At 39.4% G+C, this 19,581-nt stretch overlaps 2 protein-coding genes across 16 annotated transcripts in view; one reads left to right on the top strand and one right to left on the bottom strand.

The window, feature by feature from the left end:
* TOLLIP (toll interacting protein) overlaps window positions 1-13,163 on the top strand; it is a 36,564-nt gene extending 23,401 nt beyond the window's left edge. For 10 of the 15 annotated variants that reach the window (XM_009462404.2, XM_009462413.2, XM_087745804.1 and 7 more), the window contains one exon: window positions 1,117-4,611. In XM_009462404.2, the coding sequence (XP_009460679.1) occupies window positions 1,117-1,331 (215 nt within the window). In that variant the 3' untranslated portion in view covers window positions 1,332-4,611. Of the gene's footprint in view, window positions 1-1,116; window positions 4,612-12,171; window positions 12,304-13,074 lie in introns of those variants that run through there. The other 5 variants (XR_015701866.1, XR_015701867.1, XR_015701864.1 and 2 more) reach the window with 5 other exon arrangements.
* Window positions 13,164-13,169: 6 nt separating this feature from the next.
* The window catches only part of LOC104010739 (uncharacterized), a 48,806-nt gene continuing 42,394 nt past the window's right edge, over window positions 13,170-19,581 (bottom strand). The window contains exon 42 of the mRNA XM_087745793.1: window positions 13,170-19,552. Within this exon, the coding sequence (XP_087601919.1) occupies window positions 19,333-19,552 (220 nt within the window). The 3' untranslated portion in view covers window positions 13,170-19,332. The remainder of the gene's footprint in view (window positions 19,553-19,581) is intronic.

Raw genomic sequence — 19,581 nt, forward strand, 5'->3', positions numbered from 1 at the left:
GCCATGTTTGTGTCTAGATGCAGGTGATTCTACCTTAGAAACAATACAGCAGAACTGGAAAAGTAACACACAAAGGTGTGGGACTAAGATAATCAGGGTCTGGAACTACTTAGAGAAGAAATGACATATGCCAGTTTCAGAATTGATAACAAACGACTCTAGATGTATACTATACCTGGTTTCAGTTTTATAAAAACAAATGGTAGTTTTTTCAGCAACGGATCTATGCTTAATTAATGATAAAAGCTGTTAAGTGATGAAAAGGGACTTTTGTCTGGTAGTTCCTTTTAACAGGAATTAGAAAACTCACGTTCTAAAACTGTGTTTATAAACTGACAGTGCTTTAATTTTACACAGACATACAAGTAGTGCATGAAAAATGATCAGATTACTTTTGTCCTCTGGCAGAGGAACAGGGAGAAGTAGTCTGTATCCCTGTAGGCATAAGAGGAGTTGTTCTTTTGCCACTTTGTGACTTTGCAGGCTGAACTGGATGGAACTTTAACCAGGGAAAAACATTTGCTTAAAACTTGCTTATGAGTGTGATCCAGTCTCCTAGTGGACCTAAATACTTTGTTTTCCTTTGAACACAATAGAGATTGTATTCATTGGATTTCTAAATATCAGTTATGTATATTGCTGATGTAAAACCATCTTTTTCATCACAACATAAATACACTACGAACTATGATGGATGCCTTGTTTTTGGAGTTTAGAGGGTGGGGGGAAAACACCCCCACCTTTCTGTGGTGCGCTTAGTGTTTGGTTAGTGATTCATGTGTAAACCTGGTTAATGCAAGTTGTACCTAAATTTTGAGCTATACCTGTTGCCATACTGTAGTTTACCACTTCTGGAACATAACTTGGTCAGAGAACCTGTTCCAGAAAAATGTATTCTGATTGCAGCAGTCTAGGTATGATCATCTCTGCCATCTTTTTTTTTTTTTTTTTTTTTTTTCTTCCTCTCTTTCCTGGAGTACATGTTAAAAAACAAAAAACAAACGCTGAAGTTGGTGGGTTGGGGTGAGTCATGAGCCGCTTTCTTCAAAATCATTGATTACTGCCACCCCTGCCTCATGTATGTTTTGGTTTTTTTCTTCTGTTTTTTGCCTGCAGGGATGCCTGCAGTCTGTAATCCAGGCATGGTACCAGTGGCAATACCACCTCCTGCGGTCAACCCTCAGCACCTGTGTAATGAAGAGGACCTGAAATCTATCCAGGACATGTTTCCCAACATGGACAGGGAAGTAATCCGCTCAGTGCTAGAAGCTCAGAGGGGGAACAAGGATGCAGCTATCAACTCCCTGCTTCAGATGGCTGAAGAATCATAGATCCCTACTTCCTGCATAGTCCCTGTCCTCAATGCCACTTATTTTTACTTGCCAAGCCAGGGATTTAGCTAGAGGAAGAATTTCCCAACAGCTTTCTGTTAGCGCATCCTGTGTGAAAGATTATACCCCTTTTCTCCTTGGACATTTGGATCTTTTTCACTTTCTTTCTCAGTCTGTACATATTCAGTTTAGCTTATGTCCTACAATATAGCATTGAAGCATCTTTACTATCAGCTGTGCCCTGTGTGGCTATATTCTGATGGGATGGGGAGTAATGCTGCTTTTTTTTCTTTCTCTCTCCCTTTTCATAAACTTGTTCTTACAAAGTAACTCTATGCAGTACAGGATTTACTAGTGTTCGTTAGGTTGAAAAAAATTTCCTTTCCGTGGAGGGTTTGCTCTTTAAACATAACTGATTCGTTTAAGTATTTACGTTTCATCAAGCAGCCTATTTCTGCCAGAAATTAAAAGAAAGACCCTTTCCTTGTCCTGTGGTGTTTAGTTATTGCTGTGATATATTCAACTGTTTCTGACTGAAGATTTTTAATTTAATAAGGTAAATTTCTTAGGTTGCACTGTTGGTATTTGTAATGAGCATCTTCTATTCAATCTAGTCATTGGGCACCAAAGCAATATAGTATCTGGTGTGCATTTGGGGCTTTATCCTCCCATATAGTATTGTTAGATATCTCTAAAATCTTAACAGGTAACTTTTAACTTGTACAGTATGTATTGCTGTAGCAGAGAACAGGACTGAGCCCTAATGTACTCGCATGGTTAATTGCACTCTAATTACTACTTCTGCATTCCCATGGCTATTTCAAAGAATAAATGCAGAAGGAAAGATTTTTATACCTGGAAAATTACTGAAGCCGTAAACAATTATTTAAGGCGTTGTCTTACATGAAAAAAGCAAAAGCTATGATCTAGTTATAAGACTTCTTTCTTTACACCTATATTTCAGCAAAATTATCATTTTATGTCAGTGGAAAATCTATTGTATTTTTTCCTGTAATCTGAAATAAGAAGCACGAAAAGTAGCTTCAGAATCTTTGAATGGCATTATGAGTTGCTCAGTGACTAAGACTACGGTTGCTGTAGTCAATTTATTATTATTTGATGCAGATGGAAATAAATTCTTTGTGAGAGAAAATTTAACATAGCTGAGTTATAGTCTGATCCTCAGAGGAGGTTGGAGGTTGCTTGTATTTATTGTTAGTGTTATTTTTTCAGATAACAGTTCATCTTGGAGCTGCAGAATCTTACAGTATGCACCAGTTACACCTGCTGGACAGATATCTGCAGCGTCTGTTTTTGTAGCTGGTAAAGTAATGCACTTTAACTAGTATGCACCAGTTTCTTTTTCCAGTGATGTGCAATGTTGCTGTTTTATCTTTTTAATGTTTGATTTCAAATACTTTCTACAATAGCCATAGACCTTTATATTTTCAAGAGTTGGAATGAATGTACACTTGAAATCTAGGCTCTTGAGTGATTCATGAGAACATTAAAGCCAGGTTTGGAATAGGGAAAAGGGACCTGTATTCTCTTCTTCCCTACACTTTGTTTCATGTCCCACGCTTAAAATATTTTCTTTATTACCTGCCGAAAAGCTGATTTTTATCCCCCCGCCCATTGAAGAAGCCTTTAGTTAGCACTGTCAGTAGAGTGTGAATATTTATTTATTTTTATGATTAAAAGTGATACTGAAACTTTTAAAATACAGCACCAAAAGTCATCCCAGTTTCTGACCTTCTAAAGCTGTTTTTTCATAATGTATGATTTTAAGTTTTGTTATGAATCCCTTACCATTTTAAATTTACCATTGAAAGCATAAGTGTCTATACGTCCTCCGATTGGCTTTTCAATAATGAGTTTCAAGGCTATGGTTTCTGTGTCCTTTAGTTGTAGAATCACCACATTTTTATTTTCTAAAATAAAACAGGTGTTTATCAAGAAACTAGTCTTGCCCCTTCCCTACAATCATGGTAAATTTTGTGACTGAGTAGGTGTAGAGGCATTTGGTCTTTATTGCACAGTGATTTGTGACATTGTCACCCAAAAGGTAAATCTTGGTAAGGATTTAATGCTTAGATATCTCCAGGAAGAGTCCCTTGCTCTAACTTTTACACAGCATGAACTGCTAAGGATGGAACAATTCAGGGAAAATGTATATATTTAAATTTTTATATTAAAATGTTGGGATCCATAATACAGCTTTTTATAAAAGCAAGTGGTCATGGTTCAATTTAATGGCTGGTAAATTGTACTGCATCCTATTACAGCTCAATTTTAAGCACAGAATAAACACCTTTCAATCCGAACCACCAGGAGAGGTAAGTGTGAATGTTAGGTTAGCCAGGTTTATTCATAAATAAAGCTCTGGGCCTCTGAGGAAGGCTCCTGTTCTTAGATTTTATTTTTTTTTTATTGTTTTGTTCTAGGCAAATGTCATGCAAAACAGGGTAGATATGAGTTGAAGGTGGGATTTGTAGGAGCAGTATGGCCAGTAGATGGATTTCAGCATGCTACACTGAATATTAAATACTTAAATATTGTTCTGGGGACTTTTTTGTCTTGATTTAATTAAGCATTATAGCTGAAACTCTTATGTCAAGATGTGCTACTTTATCTTGTTAAAAAGAACAAAACACTGATCATAAGTCTACTCAGCTTTTCAGCATACATATCCTCTCAGTCAAGCTGTTCATTGTCAGGTTTGAGTTGGAGAGATGAAAAAAGGCAGGGAGTGTTTAGTTATTCTAGGGTGTGTGAAATACAGGTATTGGAACTGAAAGTCTATTTCTTGATTTAAAACAAATAAATTGTCACTCATTATGGTTGTAGCTTTTGACAAAATGCTAATGGGATAATACTGTGTTTGATGCTGCTCTTCTGCTCAACAGCTTCAAGCAGCTTAGAGCCAAAGCCAGTTGTGTAAGACTGGCATCTGCTAAAAGTTAGTGCTCTTAGTGCTAGTTTGAGTCCTGCCAAGAGCCTAAACTTGCTAAAGGTAGGAACATTTTTTGTCTAGCTAGATCCTTGCTACTTTCTTCTCTACTGCTCTTTGCATCTGCTGATGGTACTGTATGTTTTTTCCCTTACAAATGTTATTGCTTGTTTAGTTGATATGTAATACCGTACAGAGGATGTTTTTCACTGTAATAATTCTGAAGACATTGTTTCTCTGTATTGAGGTCCAGTGTCCAATATGTTTCTTGCACTCTAAAGTACATTAACTTTTTCATTCTAATTTAATAAATGTATCATCTAAATGAAAGTGTATTATGTCTTTGTTGGAGAGCACCACAATTTGAGTCTTTGTCTGTAGACAGATGTAGAACTCAAGTACCAGTTACTGTCTTTTATTCAGTCTTGCACATTAGTTAACAAGTTACACTGGTTCTTAATGTGATCATCTGGTGGGACTAGTACAGTAAACGCTCAAACGTATTTTAAGCATTCATCTTTTGGTAGATACCTTTTTCTAACTCTTCTAGGTGCTACTTTCTCAAGAAAATGTTACGGTATTGCAGGCGTAGAGGACAGAATGAGGCAGTAGTGACATTGCATTGTTTGAAGGACAATGTTGGAGGTACAAGGGAGGAGGGAAGAACAGTATGTGGGTATGGATGAAATGCTCTGCATTATGAAGGGGTTGAGAATGCTCTAGATAAGAGTGGTGTCCAAGTGAAGAGTTATGAAATAGACCTTGTTATGTGCTATTTTAGTTACAGTAAGAGCTGGCTTTATCTGCTAATATGTAATGAATTAATTTTAAAGATTTTGGTTTACATAGCATCTCTTTTTAATTCTATGAATGACTGTAAAGCTATCTGAGGTCCTCTTTCTCATTTAACAGCATTGATATCCGTGCTCAGTGATTATTAATCAACTGCTAGAGTATTACAGATAATATATAATTATATATAATAATAATATAATATAATATAATATTATCTATAATATTATAGATAATAATACTGTAGAGTATTATCAAGCTAACATTTTGGGGTTTACTGTCCAGATCATAGTGTGGTTTTTTTATTAGGAGTTAATTTTTTTTTTTTAACAAATGATAGTTGAGAGGAATCTTTCAAAACTGAATTTCCTTTCATTTATTTCCTTAGTGTACTTAGCACCTAGTATGAAATGAAACTGTATTCGAATTGTGCTTTCTGCTAGCCCCTGAGTGTCACTTTGTATCTCAATTTGTGTTCTAAACCTTACAGTTTGCTTTCACATTTCTCCAGTGCACTGTGAGAGATAAGAAAATTGAGAATTAATTTACTTAAACAAACGTTGCTGTTCTTGTGGCTGCTAAAACATCTATTTAGCATTTTATTATTTACTAGCTTTTTCATTTCAGTGCTAATCAACCAGTGATGATGTGTAGGGGTGTAAAGAGAAATCAGTGTATTTTGAATTACTAAAACATTTAAGTACATCAATGAGAGCAGGGCCTCTAGGAAGAAATACAAATATGTGTTTTCTTAGAATAAGTAGGAGAAATGAAAACCCATATTAACAATCTCCTCTGCTGCAGTTTTAAGTTGTAGCCTACTTCAGCTTTCTCTCCTAGATATTCAGAAAACTTGTTTAGAATCCCAAGTTGATCTATTTTCATACTACAGTATATTTTAGATGGATTTTCTTTACTGTCTTGCCAAAAAGCTTAATTTTGTAAGAACGAGTAGTCTGTATTTATTGTATACCATAACTTTTGAAGTAAAATTTGCATATAGGTGGGAAAAGTGAATTCATGGAAAGCAAGTAGATTGAAATTGATCTTAGCTACATCTGTGTTTCCATGTGTGGGAGAACTATGAAAGTACTGCTGTTTGGAATATCCAAACAATTCACTTGGAACACGTTTTTAAAACATTAAGTGTACTAATCTGGAATATGAAGCAGACTAGATGCAAATGGACAACCTTTATAATTTTAATGCATTTATCATTGGAAAAGAATGAAGGATGATTCAATTTCTTTTAAAATCATCTCCAATTATGAAATAACTACAGTGAGTGAAAAAGTACACTGAACTTATCTTCCATGTCTGTGCTGTCCATGTTTCTCTATGGATTAGTTTCAGGAGCTTGGCACTGTGTCACAGGACAATGTTTTTTCCACCTTAAATGCATAATTTTTGTACTAGTAATCAGCTTAATGTGGAACAGTCAGGTTGATTTGAAATGCTTAATGCTATTTTAAAAATTAACCACTGAGTAATTATAGAAGTGCACATAGTGGGGGGAATGGCGACAAGTTCCTGCCCAGTGCAGCAGGCGAATCTCCTCTGTGACTGCCCCACCTTCTCAGGTGCCCTTGCATAATAGGTACAAGGTTCCGCAAGTGGAATCGAACAATAACGAAGACAATGGTTCCATCTAGGTTGGAGGCATTGCCAAGGTTAAGTTGGCCTGCGCCCTGTGACAGAACCACTTCCATAAAGAAAAAAACACTGGTCATTGTCATAAGAGACCCTCTTCTGAGAGCAACAGAAGGCCCAATATGCAGACTGGACCCTCTTCATAGGGAAGTCTGCTGCCTCCCAGGGGCCCGCGTTAAAGATGTGATGGTTTCCTACCCTGGTATGGCCCTCAGATTATTATCCATTGTTGCTTTTTCATCTAGGCAGCAATGAAGTTGCAATAAGAAGTCCAAGGGCGATGAAAAGGCCTTGGGATGACTGGTTAAGGGGTCAGGAGGACAAGTAGTATTCTTATCTGTCCTTCCAGTTGCAGGGAATGATAAGGGAAGAAACAAGAAGACCCAGCTGATCAATAGCTGGCTCCGAGACTGGTGTCACTGGAAAAGTTTTTTGGGTTTTTTGATCATGGGTCGGTCTACACAACACCAGGCCTGCTGGTGACAGATGGGGTACACCTGCCTCAAAGGGGGAAAAGGATCTTTGCGCAGGAGTTAGCAGGGCTCATTGAAAGAGCTTTAAGCTAGATTTGAAGAGGGAAGGGAATAAAACCAGGCTTGCTAGAGATAAGTGTGTTGGTAGCATACCAGTGAGGGATGGTGTGGTTAGCAAGGTTCTTCAGCCTGCCCCATGATGTGCTGCGTACACTGGAGCACATTTGAACTGTCTATACTAATACACACAGCATGAGAAATAAACAAGAGGAGCTAGAAGCTTTGGCCCAGTCGCAGAGCTAAGACATCATTGGCTTAAGCAAAACCTGGTGAGATGTGTCCTCTGACTGATGTGTTGTGATGGACAGTTACAGGCTCCTCAGGAGGCATAGGCAGGGCAGGCGAGGCAGAGGGGTGGCGCTGTCTTTAAGGGAGGGGTTGGATTGTATGGAGATTAGAGTTGGTGACAACATGGTTGAGAGCCTCTGGGTAAGGAATCATAGAATCATAGAATACCAGGTTGGAAGGGACCTCAATGATCATCTGGTCCAACCTTTCTAGGCAAGAGCACAATCTAGATGAGATGGCCATGTCCAGCTGAGTCTTAAACATGTTCAGCATAGCGGAGTCAGCCACTTCCTTGGGGAGATTATTCCAATGATTGACTGTTATCATTGTGAAAAATTTTCCTCTCATGTCCAATCGGAATCTCCCTGGGAGTAACTTGTACCCGTTACCCCTTGTCCTCACCATGTGACTCCTTGTAAAAAGGGAGTCTCCATCTTTGTAGCTCCCCTTTAAGTACTGGTACATGGTGATGAGATCACCTCTAAGCCTCCTTTTCTCAAGGCTGAACAAACCCAGCTCTCTCAGCCTATCCTCATACGGCAGGCTTCCCAGACCCTTGATCATCTTGGTGGCCCTTCTCTGGACCCCCTGCAGCCTGTCCACATCTTTTTTTGTATAACGGGGACCAGAACTGTACAGAGTATTCCAGGTGTGGCCTGACAAGCGCTGAGTAGAGTGGGATAATGACTTCTTTATCTCTGCTGGTGATGCTCTTTTTGATCCAGCATCCTATTGGCCTTCTTGGCCACAGCAGCACACTGTTCACTCTTATTGAGCTTCCTGTCCACCAGGATCCCCAGGGCCCTTTCCACGGAGCTGCTCTCTAGCCAGGTGGATCCCAGTCTGAGCTGCACTCCTGGATTATGTTTTCCCAGGTGCAAGACCTTACACTTGTCCTTGTTAAACTTCATAAGGTTCGTGTTAGCCCACTCTACCACCCTATCCAGATCTTCCTGCAGGGTGGCTCTCGCTTCCAGAGTGTCTACTTCCCCACTCAGTTTGGTGTCATCTGCAAACTTCATCAGGCTACACTTGATCCCATTATCCAGATCACTTATGAAAATATTGAATAGTGTTGGGCCCAATATCGATCCCTGGGGGACCCCAGTTGTGATGGGTTGCCAGTTTGAAAAAGAGCTATTTACCACCGCCCTTTGTGTGCAGCCTGCCAGCCAATTCCTCACCCACTGCACAGACCACTTGTCTAGGCCAAAACGCATCAATTTCTCCAGGAGGAGGCTATTGGGAACCGTATCGAAAGCCTTGGAGACGTCCAGGTAGACAATGTCCACTGCTCGCCCCATGTCAACCAAACAGGTCACTTTATCATAGAAGGCCACCGGATTTGTCAGGCATGATCTGCCCTTGGTGAAGCCGTGTTGGCTTTTCCTAATCACGTGCTTCATTTGACTCATGATGGCCCCCAGGAGGATCCGTTCCATGACTTTCCCGGGGATTGAAGTAAGACTGATGGGCCTATAATTACCTAGATCCTCCCTTGGGCTCTTCTTGTAGATAGGGGTAACATTCGCCTTCCTCCAGTCTTCTGGGACATCCCCTGATCTCCACAACTTCTCAAAGATTATAGAGAGTGGCCCAGCAATGACATCAGCCAGCTCTCTCAACACCCTCGGGTGGATAGCATCGGGGCCCATTGATTTGTAGGGGACAAGCTCCTGTAATAATTCATAGTAACTCCTTCTTCACTGATGGTGGGTCTATGTTTGGATCATCCTGGATTTTTGTTCTCAGTGCCTGGGATCCAACAGTGTTGGTAAAGACAGAGGTGAAGAAAGTGTTGAGAACCTCTACCTTTTCAGCATTGTTGGTGACTGATTCACCTCTCCTGTTTAACAGTGGGCCTGTGTTTTCCTTCTGTTTCCGCTTGCAACTTACATACCTGAAGAACCCTTTCTTGATATTTTTGACATCTCTCGCCAGTTCCAATGCAAGCTGAGCTTTTGCTTTTCTAACTGCATCTCTGCACACTCTGGCAATTCCCTTGTAGTTCTCAATGGATAATCTTCTACTTCTCCATCTCTGGTATGCATCTCTTGGTTTTAAGCAGACCCAGGAGCTCGTGGTTGAACCAAGGGGCCCTCTTGCTCTGCTTACTTCCCGTCCTTTTATAGGGGATAAACTGGTTTTGTGCTTCCAAGAGAGCATTCTTGAAGAGCTCCCAGCACTTGCTGGCTCCTTTATCCTCCATGGAAGCTTCCCATGGAATCCCTCCCAACTGAGCTCTGAGCAAGCTGAAGTTTGCTCTTCTAAAATCTAGAACCCTTGTTTTGGTGCTAACCTTCAGCATGCTCAGCCGGATCCCGAACTCCACAGTACTGTGATCACTGCAGCCAAGGTTGTTACTGACTGAGATACTACAAAGCAGGTTTTCTTGGTTTGTGAATAGCAGGCCTAGCAGTGCCTCCTTCCTGATTGGCAGGAAGGAGGGGGAAGCAAATAAAGCGGATGTTGTTGTGGTAGTCTACTATCAACCACTCAGCCAGAATGATGACAACGATGAATTATTCTACAGTAAATTAAGGGGTATCTCTAGATCAACTGCCCTTGTCCTTATGGGTGATTTTAGCTTCCCAGAGATCAACTGAGAATATCATACAGTGGACATAAACAGGTCCAGGAAATTCCTGAAGCGTGTTGAAGATAACTTCTTGGTGCAGGTACTAAGGGAGCCAACTAGGAAAGATGCCCTCCTAGATTTGTGTGTAAACAGAGAGGGACTTGTGGATGAAGCGGTGATTGATGGCTGTCTTGGTCACAGCGACAGTTGAGTTTCAAATCATTGGTGATAGGAAAAACACTGCCAGTAAAACTTTGACCCTGGATATGGGGAGAGCAGACTTCAGGCTGCTGAAGGAGCTAGTAAGGGCTCCTGGGAATCTGCTTTTGAAGGTATTGGGGTCCATGAACACTGGTCACTTTTTAAGAGTCATCTCTTAAGAGCGCAGGAGCAGACAATTCCAGAGTGTTGGAAGTCAAGCAAGCGGGGCAGAAGGCTTACAGTAAATGGGGTTATGTCAGGCTGGTGGCCAGTCACCAGTGGGGCTCCCCAGGGCTCAGTTTTAGGGCCAGTGCTCTTTAATGTTTTTATAAATGGTCTGGATGCAGTAAGTACATTAAGTTTGCTGATGATGCTAAACTAGAAGAAGCTGTGGACTCCCTCAAGGGTAGAGAGGCCTTACAGAGAGATCTGGATAGACTAGAGAGCTGGGCAATTGCCAGCCGTATGAAATTTAGCAAGAGCGAGTGCCAGATTTTGCACCTGGGATGGGTTAATCCTGGTTTTATGTACAAACTGGGGGAGGAGAGGCTGGAGAGCTGCCCAGCAGAAAGAGATCCTGGGTGTTTGGGTTGATGGCAAGTTGAATATGAGTCAACAGTGTGCCCTGGCAGCCAGAAGGTCCAACCATGTCCTGGAGTGCATCAAGCACAGCATAGCTAGCTGGTCAAGGGACGTGATTGTCCCACTCTGCACTGGACTGGTGTGGCCCCATCTGAACTGTGTGCAGGACTGTGTGCAGTTTTGGGTGCCTCAATATAAGAAGGACATCAAACAATTAGAGTGTGTCTGAGGAGGGTGACCAAGATGGTGACAGGTCTCGAGGGCAAGACTTACAAGGAGTGGCTGAGGTCACTTGGCTTGTTCAGCTTGGAGAAGAGAAGGCTGAGGGGTGACCTCATTGCAGTCTACAACTTCCTCAAGGGGGGTGGCAGGGGGGAGGTGGTGATCTCCTCTCTCTGGTGACCAGCGATAGGACACGAGGAAATGGAATGAAGCTGCATGAAGGGAAGTTCAGGTTGGATATTAGGAAAAGGTTCCTTGCTGAGGGCGTGGTCAATCCCCGGAACAGGCTCCCCAGGGAAGTGGTCAGGGCACCAAGCCTGTCAGAGTTCAAGGAGTGTCTGGATGATGCTCTTAGTCATATGATTTAGTTTCAGGTAGTCCTGCAAAGAGCAGGGAGTTGAACTCAGTGGTCCTTATGGGTCTCTTCCAACCTGAGATATTCTATGATAGTAGCTTTTATTTAGAGGCAGCTCACTAAATGTAATTCCCTTTATAAAATAGGATTTATTCTGTTCTCAAATGGCACAGTTTGAATTAACAAGCTTGCTTGTTATCACAAGATTATTATTTTTTATTTTAATGTGATGTGTAAATAAACTGGCAACAATTTCAGTGTAAATAAACTGGCAACAATTTCAGTTTCATTTCATGTCTGGGTGGTAACTCTGAGAGTCCAGAAGATACTTTATATAGTTTCAAACAATACAGCTGTGCTTGGAATAAATCTTTGAGAAGCTAGAAATCCGGACAGCTGAGAATAGTAAAAGTTTAGCTCCCCAACTTTAAGGTGTCCAGGTTTTGAGCTTTATAAAGGGAGGTTGATTTATACATTTGTCCTGCTTCTAATAAATTTGCAATGCTGACTTTTGTAAGCTACTTCCTATCTGGGCTTGATCATTTCATTTTCTATCATTTTGAAGAATGAAAATACCACTCTGCTTGTTCTAGTAGACGTTTCCAAGCTTAACAGCTTTTGTAATCTGTTGTTAATCAGCCTGTCTCATGTTTTTTGGTTGTCACAGATAATGATTTGTTTGTTCGCAGATAGTAAGGCATTGAAGAACATTGAACACTGGAAATCAGATGCGCAGTTCCAGCACAGCCATAGCACTACTGAAGAAAACACAAAACATAAAAGGCTATAACAATATGGCTTTAATGGCATAGAACTTTGTAGTAAGTTCGTAACTCCCATTAACTTACAAATGGTGTTAGAGAAACTCTTAAAGAATTGGGGGGGGAGGGTGTGTGCTATTTTTTCATCTTTTCACTTCAAGTGTTTTCTACAGTGGTGAGGTGTTAAAATATTTAAGTTTCAGTAATAATTTTCTTCATCCTAAGTATCCTAAGTATTATGAAGAAAATTACTACTTAAGTTATTTTTTACAAAGTGTAAATTTAAATCTTATTGAATATCATTAAAAATTCTGATTGATTAGAAAGGGCAGGTTCATGTACAGCTTAGAAGTTCTTATATTGTGTGCCCCATTTTGAGTTGTTACACTATCTACACGCACAATCGGCAAGGGATTTCTCATGTCCTCCCATTTCATGTTACCTTGCTCTTAAGTATGATACCCAGAGTGGGCTATCTCACAGCACTAATGTTCTCCATGAATACACTTGCATCTTGAAGTATGGGGCAAATAGTATATTCTCTTAGAAAAACAGAGTTAGCCTAGTTGGAGAAAGGAGGGAAACTGGTTTCAGTGTTCTGTAACGTGTGCTTGAACCCTCTCTTGTGAAGAGAGGTATCTGCAGGCAAGAAATGAATTACCATTGGCAATGCTTCCGACCAGTGTGAGAAGTGTTTAAAAAGAAACTCTTCTCATAGCAGGTGACTAGCAAACCCAATCATTACAGTCATAAGAATAAGGCTGCAGTTTCATGAGTGAGGTACTTAACATAATTTAAACAACATTATCTGCTTTTTTCCATAAACGCGAGGTTTGATTCAAAGCCTCCTGATATCAGCAGGAATATTTTCACTGAATTCAATGGTTTAGATGAGGCTCTGCTTCATTACAGGTCACATGGTAAGTACTGGAGTGTGAGAGGCTTTGGGTTATTGTTATATTTTCAGATGTCTTCTATTCATCAACTCTGCATTTCCTTGATTGTTAATTGACGATACATATAAAGCTATAGTTATACCTTCATTTGGATCTTCCAATTTGATTCGAGTCCTACTAAGAGGAATAGGCTATCAATTATTCTAACCTGTCTGCTGCTGCTGGCAGAAACTGGTACTGAGATTGTTGCACAGAAAATAACCCTCCAAGGTACCTGCTTGGGGTTTTTTATAGTACTGGTAAGAAGAAGGTGTGAAGGGAGATTTTTTTTTTTTTTTTTTTTTCCCCCAGCTCAAATTAAAAATCAGCATGTGGCCTGTAGCAGGAGGATTGAGAACTTTTTCCCTTTTCATCCTAAGTAACATATTTTTCAAGTGCTATTTTTGTCCATTTGAAAAAGGTCACTTAAAACTACTAAAATGTGGGTGTCTGAATAAGAAAACCTTAGCAGGATGATGCCAAAAGAAATGATGATTTTATTTTTCTTTTATGACACAGAGTATTATGGGAATACTTTAAAATGATAAATACTTACATTGAAACAGCTGGTAAGACAAACCTGATAACCTCTCTGAAGCACATTTCTTTTTCAAAAGAAATGGAAGGATGATTTATGTGTCTCTTAAAGTTTCAGCGTGTTCACACAGCATGGAAGTAAGAAGCATCTAAATACTTTCTGGCATACTTCAGGACTTAAATTCATGTGATACAGAACCTGAGGACCAGGACTCAGCCTTCATATCGAGTGAATGTTTCAAAAGAATTTAACATGATCTGTGTCTTCACTATTAAAATATAGCAGAAGTGCTAAAATGTACCTCAGAAATGGTTCAGCCTGTTGAGCTGATCTGAATATTTTTATATTGAAGGTGATCCATTACTGCTCTCCTTAGTGGGGGGAACAAAACAAACAGTGAAAGCAGCTGGGAGAATCAGGGGAGCTTAATTATTTTAGTGTTGTGGTATAGTTAGCTGTTGGCAAACGGCATGACGGTAAGGACTATGTTGTGACTATCTCTGCATAAACAACCACAAAGTTGCTGTGATACTTGATGTTAGAACACAGCATTTTTGTTTCTTTGCCACTTTTACGTTTTAAATAAAAACAATTGTGCTATTACGTGAGTTGGGTTGGATGGGATGAAGGAAGCTTATGCAAAAGAAATTCTCAATCCTTTTCTACAGGAGGCAAAATCCAATTAAGAATCTTCTGCTTCTCTAGAGAGGAAAAGGCAGAGGCTTTAGAAAGAGGAATAAGTAAAATGGATTCAAGATCTGCAATATCTTAATTTGTAGATTCCAAGCTAGCATATCTATGATTTTTGTAACAAAAATAAATGGAGTATGATTGGTCATTTAAAGAAGGTCAGCATATTGTGTTTTAATGATCCCTTCTGACACCATGTAGAAAGGAGGTATTCTTTACTTTGTAGCCAACTCCTTATAAAGTTCTATGTCTCCAAAATCATGAAAATGTTAGGGCTCTGTATGATACTCATACATCAGGCAAGCCCTTCTGCACATACCTCCTATTTTCAGGATTACAGCAAGTGAACTTTATGTACTTCTGTTAGCTACTGCCACAGTATCTGCCAAGTCAGAGACTTATCCTCCTGTTAGCAACTAATCTTGAGGATCAGGAAATGAAAGTGTGAAAACAGGAGATACAAAAGTAAAGGTAACTATAAAAATGTTCTGGTATAACTCATTGCCCAGAAGCATGTTACTTCTTAGAGAACAGAATCTCTGCTCTCTCAACAGATGGAATTGCATTGTGTGCAGTGACAAAATTAACAATGCAGAAACTCCATGTGTTGTTGGGAGACAAGTAGGTGGTGTAAATGAACACATCAAGCTCCCTAGACATAATGTTATTGTATTAAAAACATGCATGGTGCTATCAAATATCAATAGAGGAAGGGAGGTAAGGGAGGTGAATGAAAGTCAGAAGCCAAAATCAAGCTCCTTAAATCACTGCCTGGAGGCGCTGTTTCAAAAGAAGAGGAAACAGGGAAAGTTACAGTGAAAGGTGAGGAGGAAAGAGAAGTGTTGGCGTAAAGGGAGAAGTATTTATCTTGTTCAGTATTTCTGTATCATGCAAATTTTTCAAAATTTGCTTAAGACTTAGGGAAAGATTGATAAATAGGGACTTACTATTCTTTATTAACCAAAATAATTTGGAGCTATTGTTTCCCAGTTTACAGGATAATTGGTTTCATCTAATCTTTCAAATTACTTTTAGTCTATTCGGCTATTTTCCAGTCCTCCACCTGATTGAATGTTGTTGGTATTTTCTGTTTTGGAAAGGCTAGAGCAAGCATAAGTCATTAATTTGGATTGGGAGGTAAAGGGCCCTGCACATGAATGTTGTACACATATCTTACCCAATTTAGTTTGTTCAGTGATATTAAATTCTGTCCTCCACCTGATGAATGTATATATTAACAAATGTCTTTCATGTGGTTAAGTACAGTTCCACAAATGCACTGATTTTTGAACAACAGCATAACCTTCATATTTGCCCAGTGTAGTTGATCAGACAATAAAACCTGTAAATTATTTGCTAATGGGACATGCTATTCAATAAGCTGTTTAAGATTCTCAGTATGGTTGACAGATTTGTTTAAAAGGCATCAATAAAATGCACTAACTGGGTAGTTTCACCATGTATATGCTTATTACTACATAACATTCCCTAATGCAGTAGTCCATGTAATTGACTATTAGTGGAACAGGAGAGTGAGTGTTCTGTTTCCTGATGTAGGTAAATGCTTTTCTATGGTAATTTTTAGTGAAGCATCGGTATATTTAATTATGGTAAATATCATAGGATGAAAAGACAGCACTTTCTGATTAATTTGATACCCCACGGAAATGACAGGAAAGAGCTGAGGATTCATTTTATATTATATACCGTTTCTTGTTTTAAATATTATTTATTAGTCTGTAGTTCTATAACTGGAATTATTTTGCTGCTATGATTGTGCATTTTAACGTATTTGGAAACTGCTATAAAATTAGGGCATACATGCATTTTATCATTTCTAGTTCTAAGGAGCTTGGTATAGTACACAATAGCTAGATATATTTTAACATAAATGGTAACTTCTTGTATATCAAACAAATGTTTGTCTTCGTGTTTTCCTATTTAGCTAATTTCTCTGCTTTAAAGTAATTACTAGAGGTTCCTTGGACTTGTAATTGTAGTATAGCATTTGTTCCAAAGAGAAATCTAAATGTTTGTCTCCTCCTCAATCCTGTTTACTTAAAGTGCAAATCCTCTGGGTTTTCTTCTGTGTAGGCTTGAGAGAAAAAAGGTACAAAAATAGATTTCCCTTAAAAAAAAAAAAAATGGAAGCTGTATTTTAAGGAGAACAGAGAAAATTCAGTGGTTTCTAGCATTTTGCAGTGGGCTGGTTTTCAAAGCGGGAAAAAAAAACCAAAACAAACCAAAACAACCCTAAACCAAAAAAAAAAACACCTAATCAAGATTATCTCTTCTAAGCAGTGAATTGTGGTGCTGATTTGTTTTTGTTTTGTTTTGTTTTTTTCATGAACACTATTGATCGCAATGACATCTTCAAATTAAACTCATGGGTAACCAGTCAGCTACCTGGAAATAATGTGGTGTTCAGCTTTGAGAAATAGCCTCTACATCTTCCATAATTTGGGAATTTAAAATCAAAAAATAATTTTACATGCTAATATAATTGATCTCTGATGGATGAACATGCTCTGCAAGGCTGAATGTTTCCAGTAGAATTAAGGGAAAAGTTCCTGGTTTAGTTTTCTTTAGAGAAGCGAATAATGACCGTTAGAGGGCAGCTTAAGACTTGAACTGGAACATACTGCTAACATGTTAATACAGTGCTTAAAATAGTTGAGGAAAACCTACAGACCAGAAAATGTTAGGGAAGCTTTGAACCGGTGAACGTGGTACTAAATACTCAATATAAAGACTAGGGAGTTAGGGAGGAAGAGGGAAAAGCATGCAGATTTCATTGGCTTCAGTCTGAACTCAAAGCCAACTTTAGAAGTGTTTACAGCCATTTGTTATATGTTACGTAAGTGTCACTGGGTTTTTGCACTCTGCACCCTGGCCCATCAGCTCTGCAGGCATCAATTTGTCCAGGTTGGATTAATATTGCTGGCTCTGCATTATAACACCAGGCCTAACACGGCTGGTGTATGCAAATACCTCTCACGTAGGAAGCCCTCCTACAGCCAGCAGCACTGTTTTTTCACTGCAGTACAGTTCTAGATCCCAGTTTCTCACTGCAGTACAGTTCTAGATCGCATCAGGCCCTCTCTGTTCTCGTGGTGCTATGCCCAAAGTGCTAAACCCTCTGGAAGCCAGAAACCTGGGAAGGTATGTTGACGCTGTCAAACTGCTTGACCCACTGGTCACTCTGTTCAGGACTGTTTGGATGTCTCCTCATAGCGATACCTGGTGTTCAGGGTCTGAGGATGCAGTGGTGAAATTGTAAAAGTGGTGGTGCGCAGCTGGTCTGCCTTCAGTGCAGGTTCCCAATGAAAAGTGGCTTATTACTGGGTCAGAGGAGGTGCAGGGAGTGAGTGGTACAGCTGTCTGCTCCACTGTCACAGCTGGTAACCCTGTGGGGAGCCTGCATACCTGCTGCTGTGGGACAGGCAAACCGGGGGTAGTTGAGAGATCAGTTGAGTTCAGCAGTAAAATGCGAAGCTTACAAACCTGCCTACTTCTCCCCACTGGTTAACCCTAATATGATATCAGGTCGTGCCTGTGAAGGCCAATACATAGGGCTCTGCTAATTTCATTCAGGGATTGAATTTCGCTTCTAAATAAGCATGTATAAAATGTGCAATTATTTGATCAAACAGTTCCTCCTTTATTTTTCAGCCAAGCCTTCAGGGCAGATTTCAGGCTTTGTATTATAACAGCTACTGATAAGGTAAATGCTCCAAACAGTTCAGGTAAACATGATGAACTACTGTGGCAGCCAATTTTCTCACTAGTGTAAATCCAATCAAAATCTTTTAGATAGGACAGGGAAAAAATGCACAGTTTAAAAACATATCCTGAACTTATTTGTGAATATTGTTAAAATTAGGGGCAGGAGAATTTTCTGATTTTACTAAGTTCATTGACTTCACCTTAAGTATTCTTCAACTAATTAGAGCTTTCATTTATATGCGGATTTGTTTCTTCAGCTGAAGAAGCAAGTGCTGATTTCTAAGGCCAGATACCTTTAGATCTAGAACATGAAATGGTAGTGATGAATAAAGTTTTCCCTTCCTCCTTTTTTTTTTATACTTGTCTTCTGGACCTCTCCACTAATTACAGGGAAGACAAACTACAGCCTGCCTGTTATCCCACCATTCTGGCAACTAGAATGCAGCGAGCAACTAAGAGGGTTTTTTTTATCTCTGTACCTTTTATTGCCAGTGAGCAGAGTTATTTAGGCCTGGGTGAGGGAATTTAACCTCATCCAGGAAAAGGGTTTTGAGAGTGTCTTCATTCCCAAAGGCTGCTAGAGAATATACCCACGCGAGTTGGAGAAAACTCCCTGATGTCATTGGGCTCTCCGTCATTTAGATAATGAAGATGAGTGTCGAATAGTCACCAGTCACCAAAATTGAAAAATGCTGAAAGTTTTATTAAGTAAGAGATAAAATGAATAGGAAAACAGTCTTCTCCCTGTCACTGTGATGTCTGTTAGGACCATTACATCCATAAAAATGATATGCAATAAATCTTTCTCTAGGCACAAGATTTAAATGCAATGTAGCTACCATGTTTTCTGGTTTTGTTTTTTTAGAGACCCCTTAAACTTTTTTTCCAAAATGTCAATTTTGTGATCGAATGGAAACATATTTGCATATTTCCATAATTTACACAAAGGTATTTTACGCAGTCATCTATTTCTACCCTTCAATATGGTATCACTTAAAATTAAAAACAAAACAAAACCCAAGATTTAATTATTTGACTTTTTTTTTTTTTTTACAAGTAACAAATGAGAAAAGGTGATAACAGAAACTGAAGTAAGATCTGTTACAGAAAGAGCACAATTCTGCAGAAAGCATGAGTCCAGCTTCCCTAGGGTCTCTGCTTTCTTTTTGCAATGATCGTCTCTTTCTTCTGCTGATTTTTCTATTGGGAACCATATGCTGAAGATTTTTTCTGTTGGGAACTATATGCTGCAGAGTTTTTCGAAGTGCATGCATTCATGCACTGGCATTGTTCCACGTAAACATAGTTATAATTTATGCTTGTTCCATTTTGGCAGGTCAGGGTCACCTCCCTTGTTTGGCTGCTGGACTCCTGGCAGCAACTACACTCATGTTGCATCTGGTTTGCTTCAAGAGAATACCTGTGTTCCAACAGGAAAAGAAAATATTT

The sequence above is a fragment of the Nipponia nippon genome, unplaced genomic scaffold (genome assembly GCF_047370975.1).
Source record: "Nipponia nippon isolate SJK-2023a ecotype South Korea unplaced genomic scaffold, ASM4737097v1 scaffold_10, whole genome shotgun sequence".
In the NCBI taxonomy this organism is placed as follows: Eukaryota; Metazoa; Chordata; class Aves; order Pelecaniformes; family Threskiornithidae; genus Nipponia; species Nipponia nippon.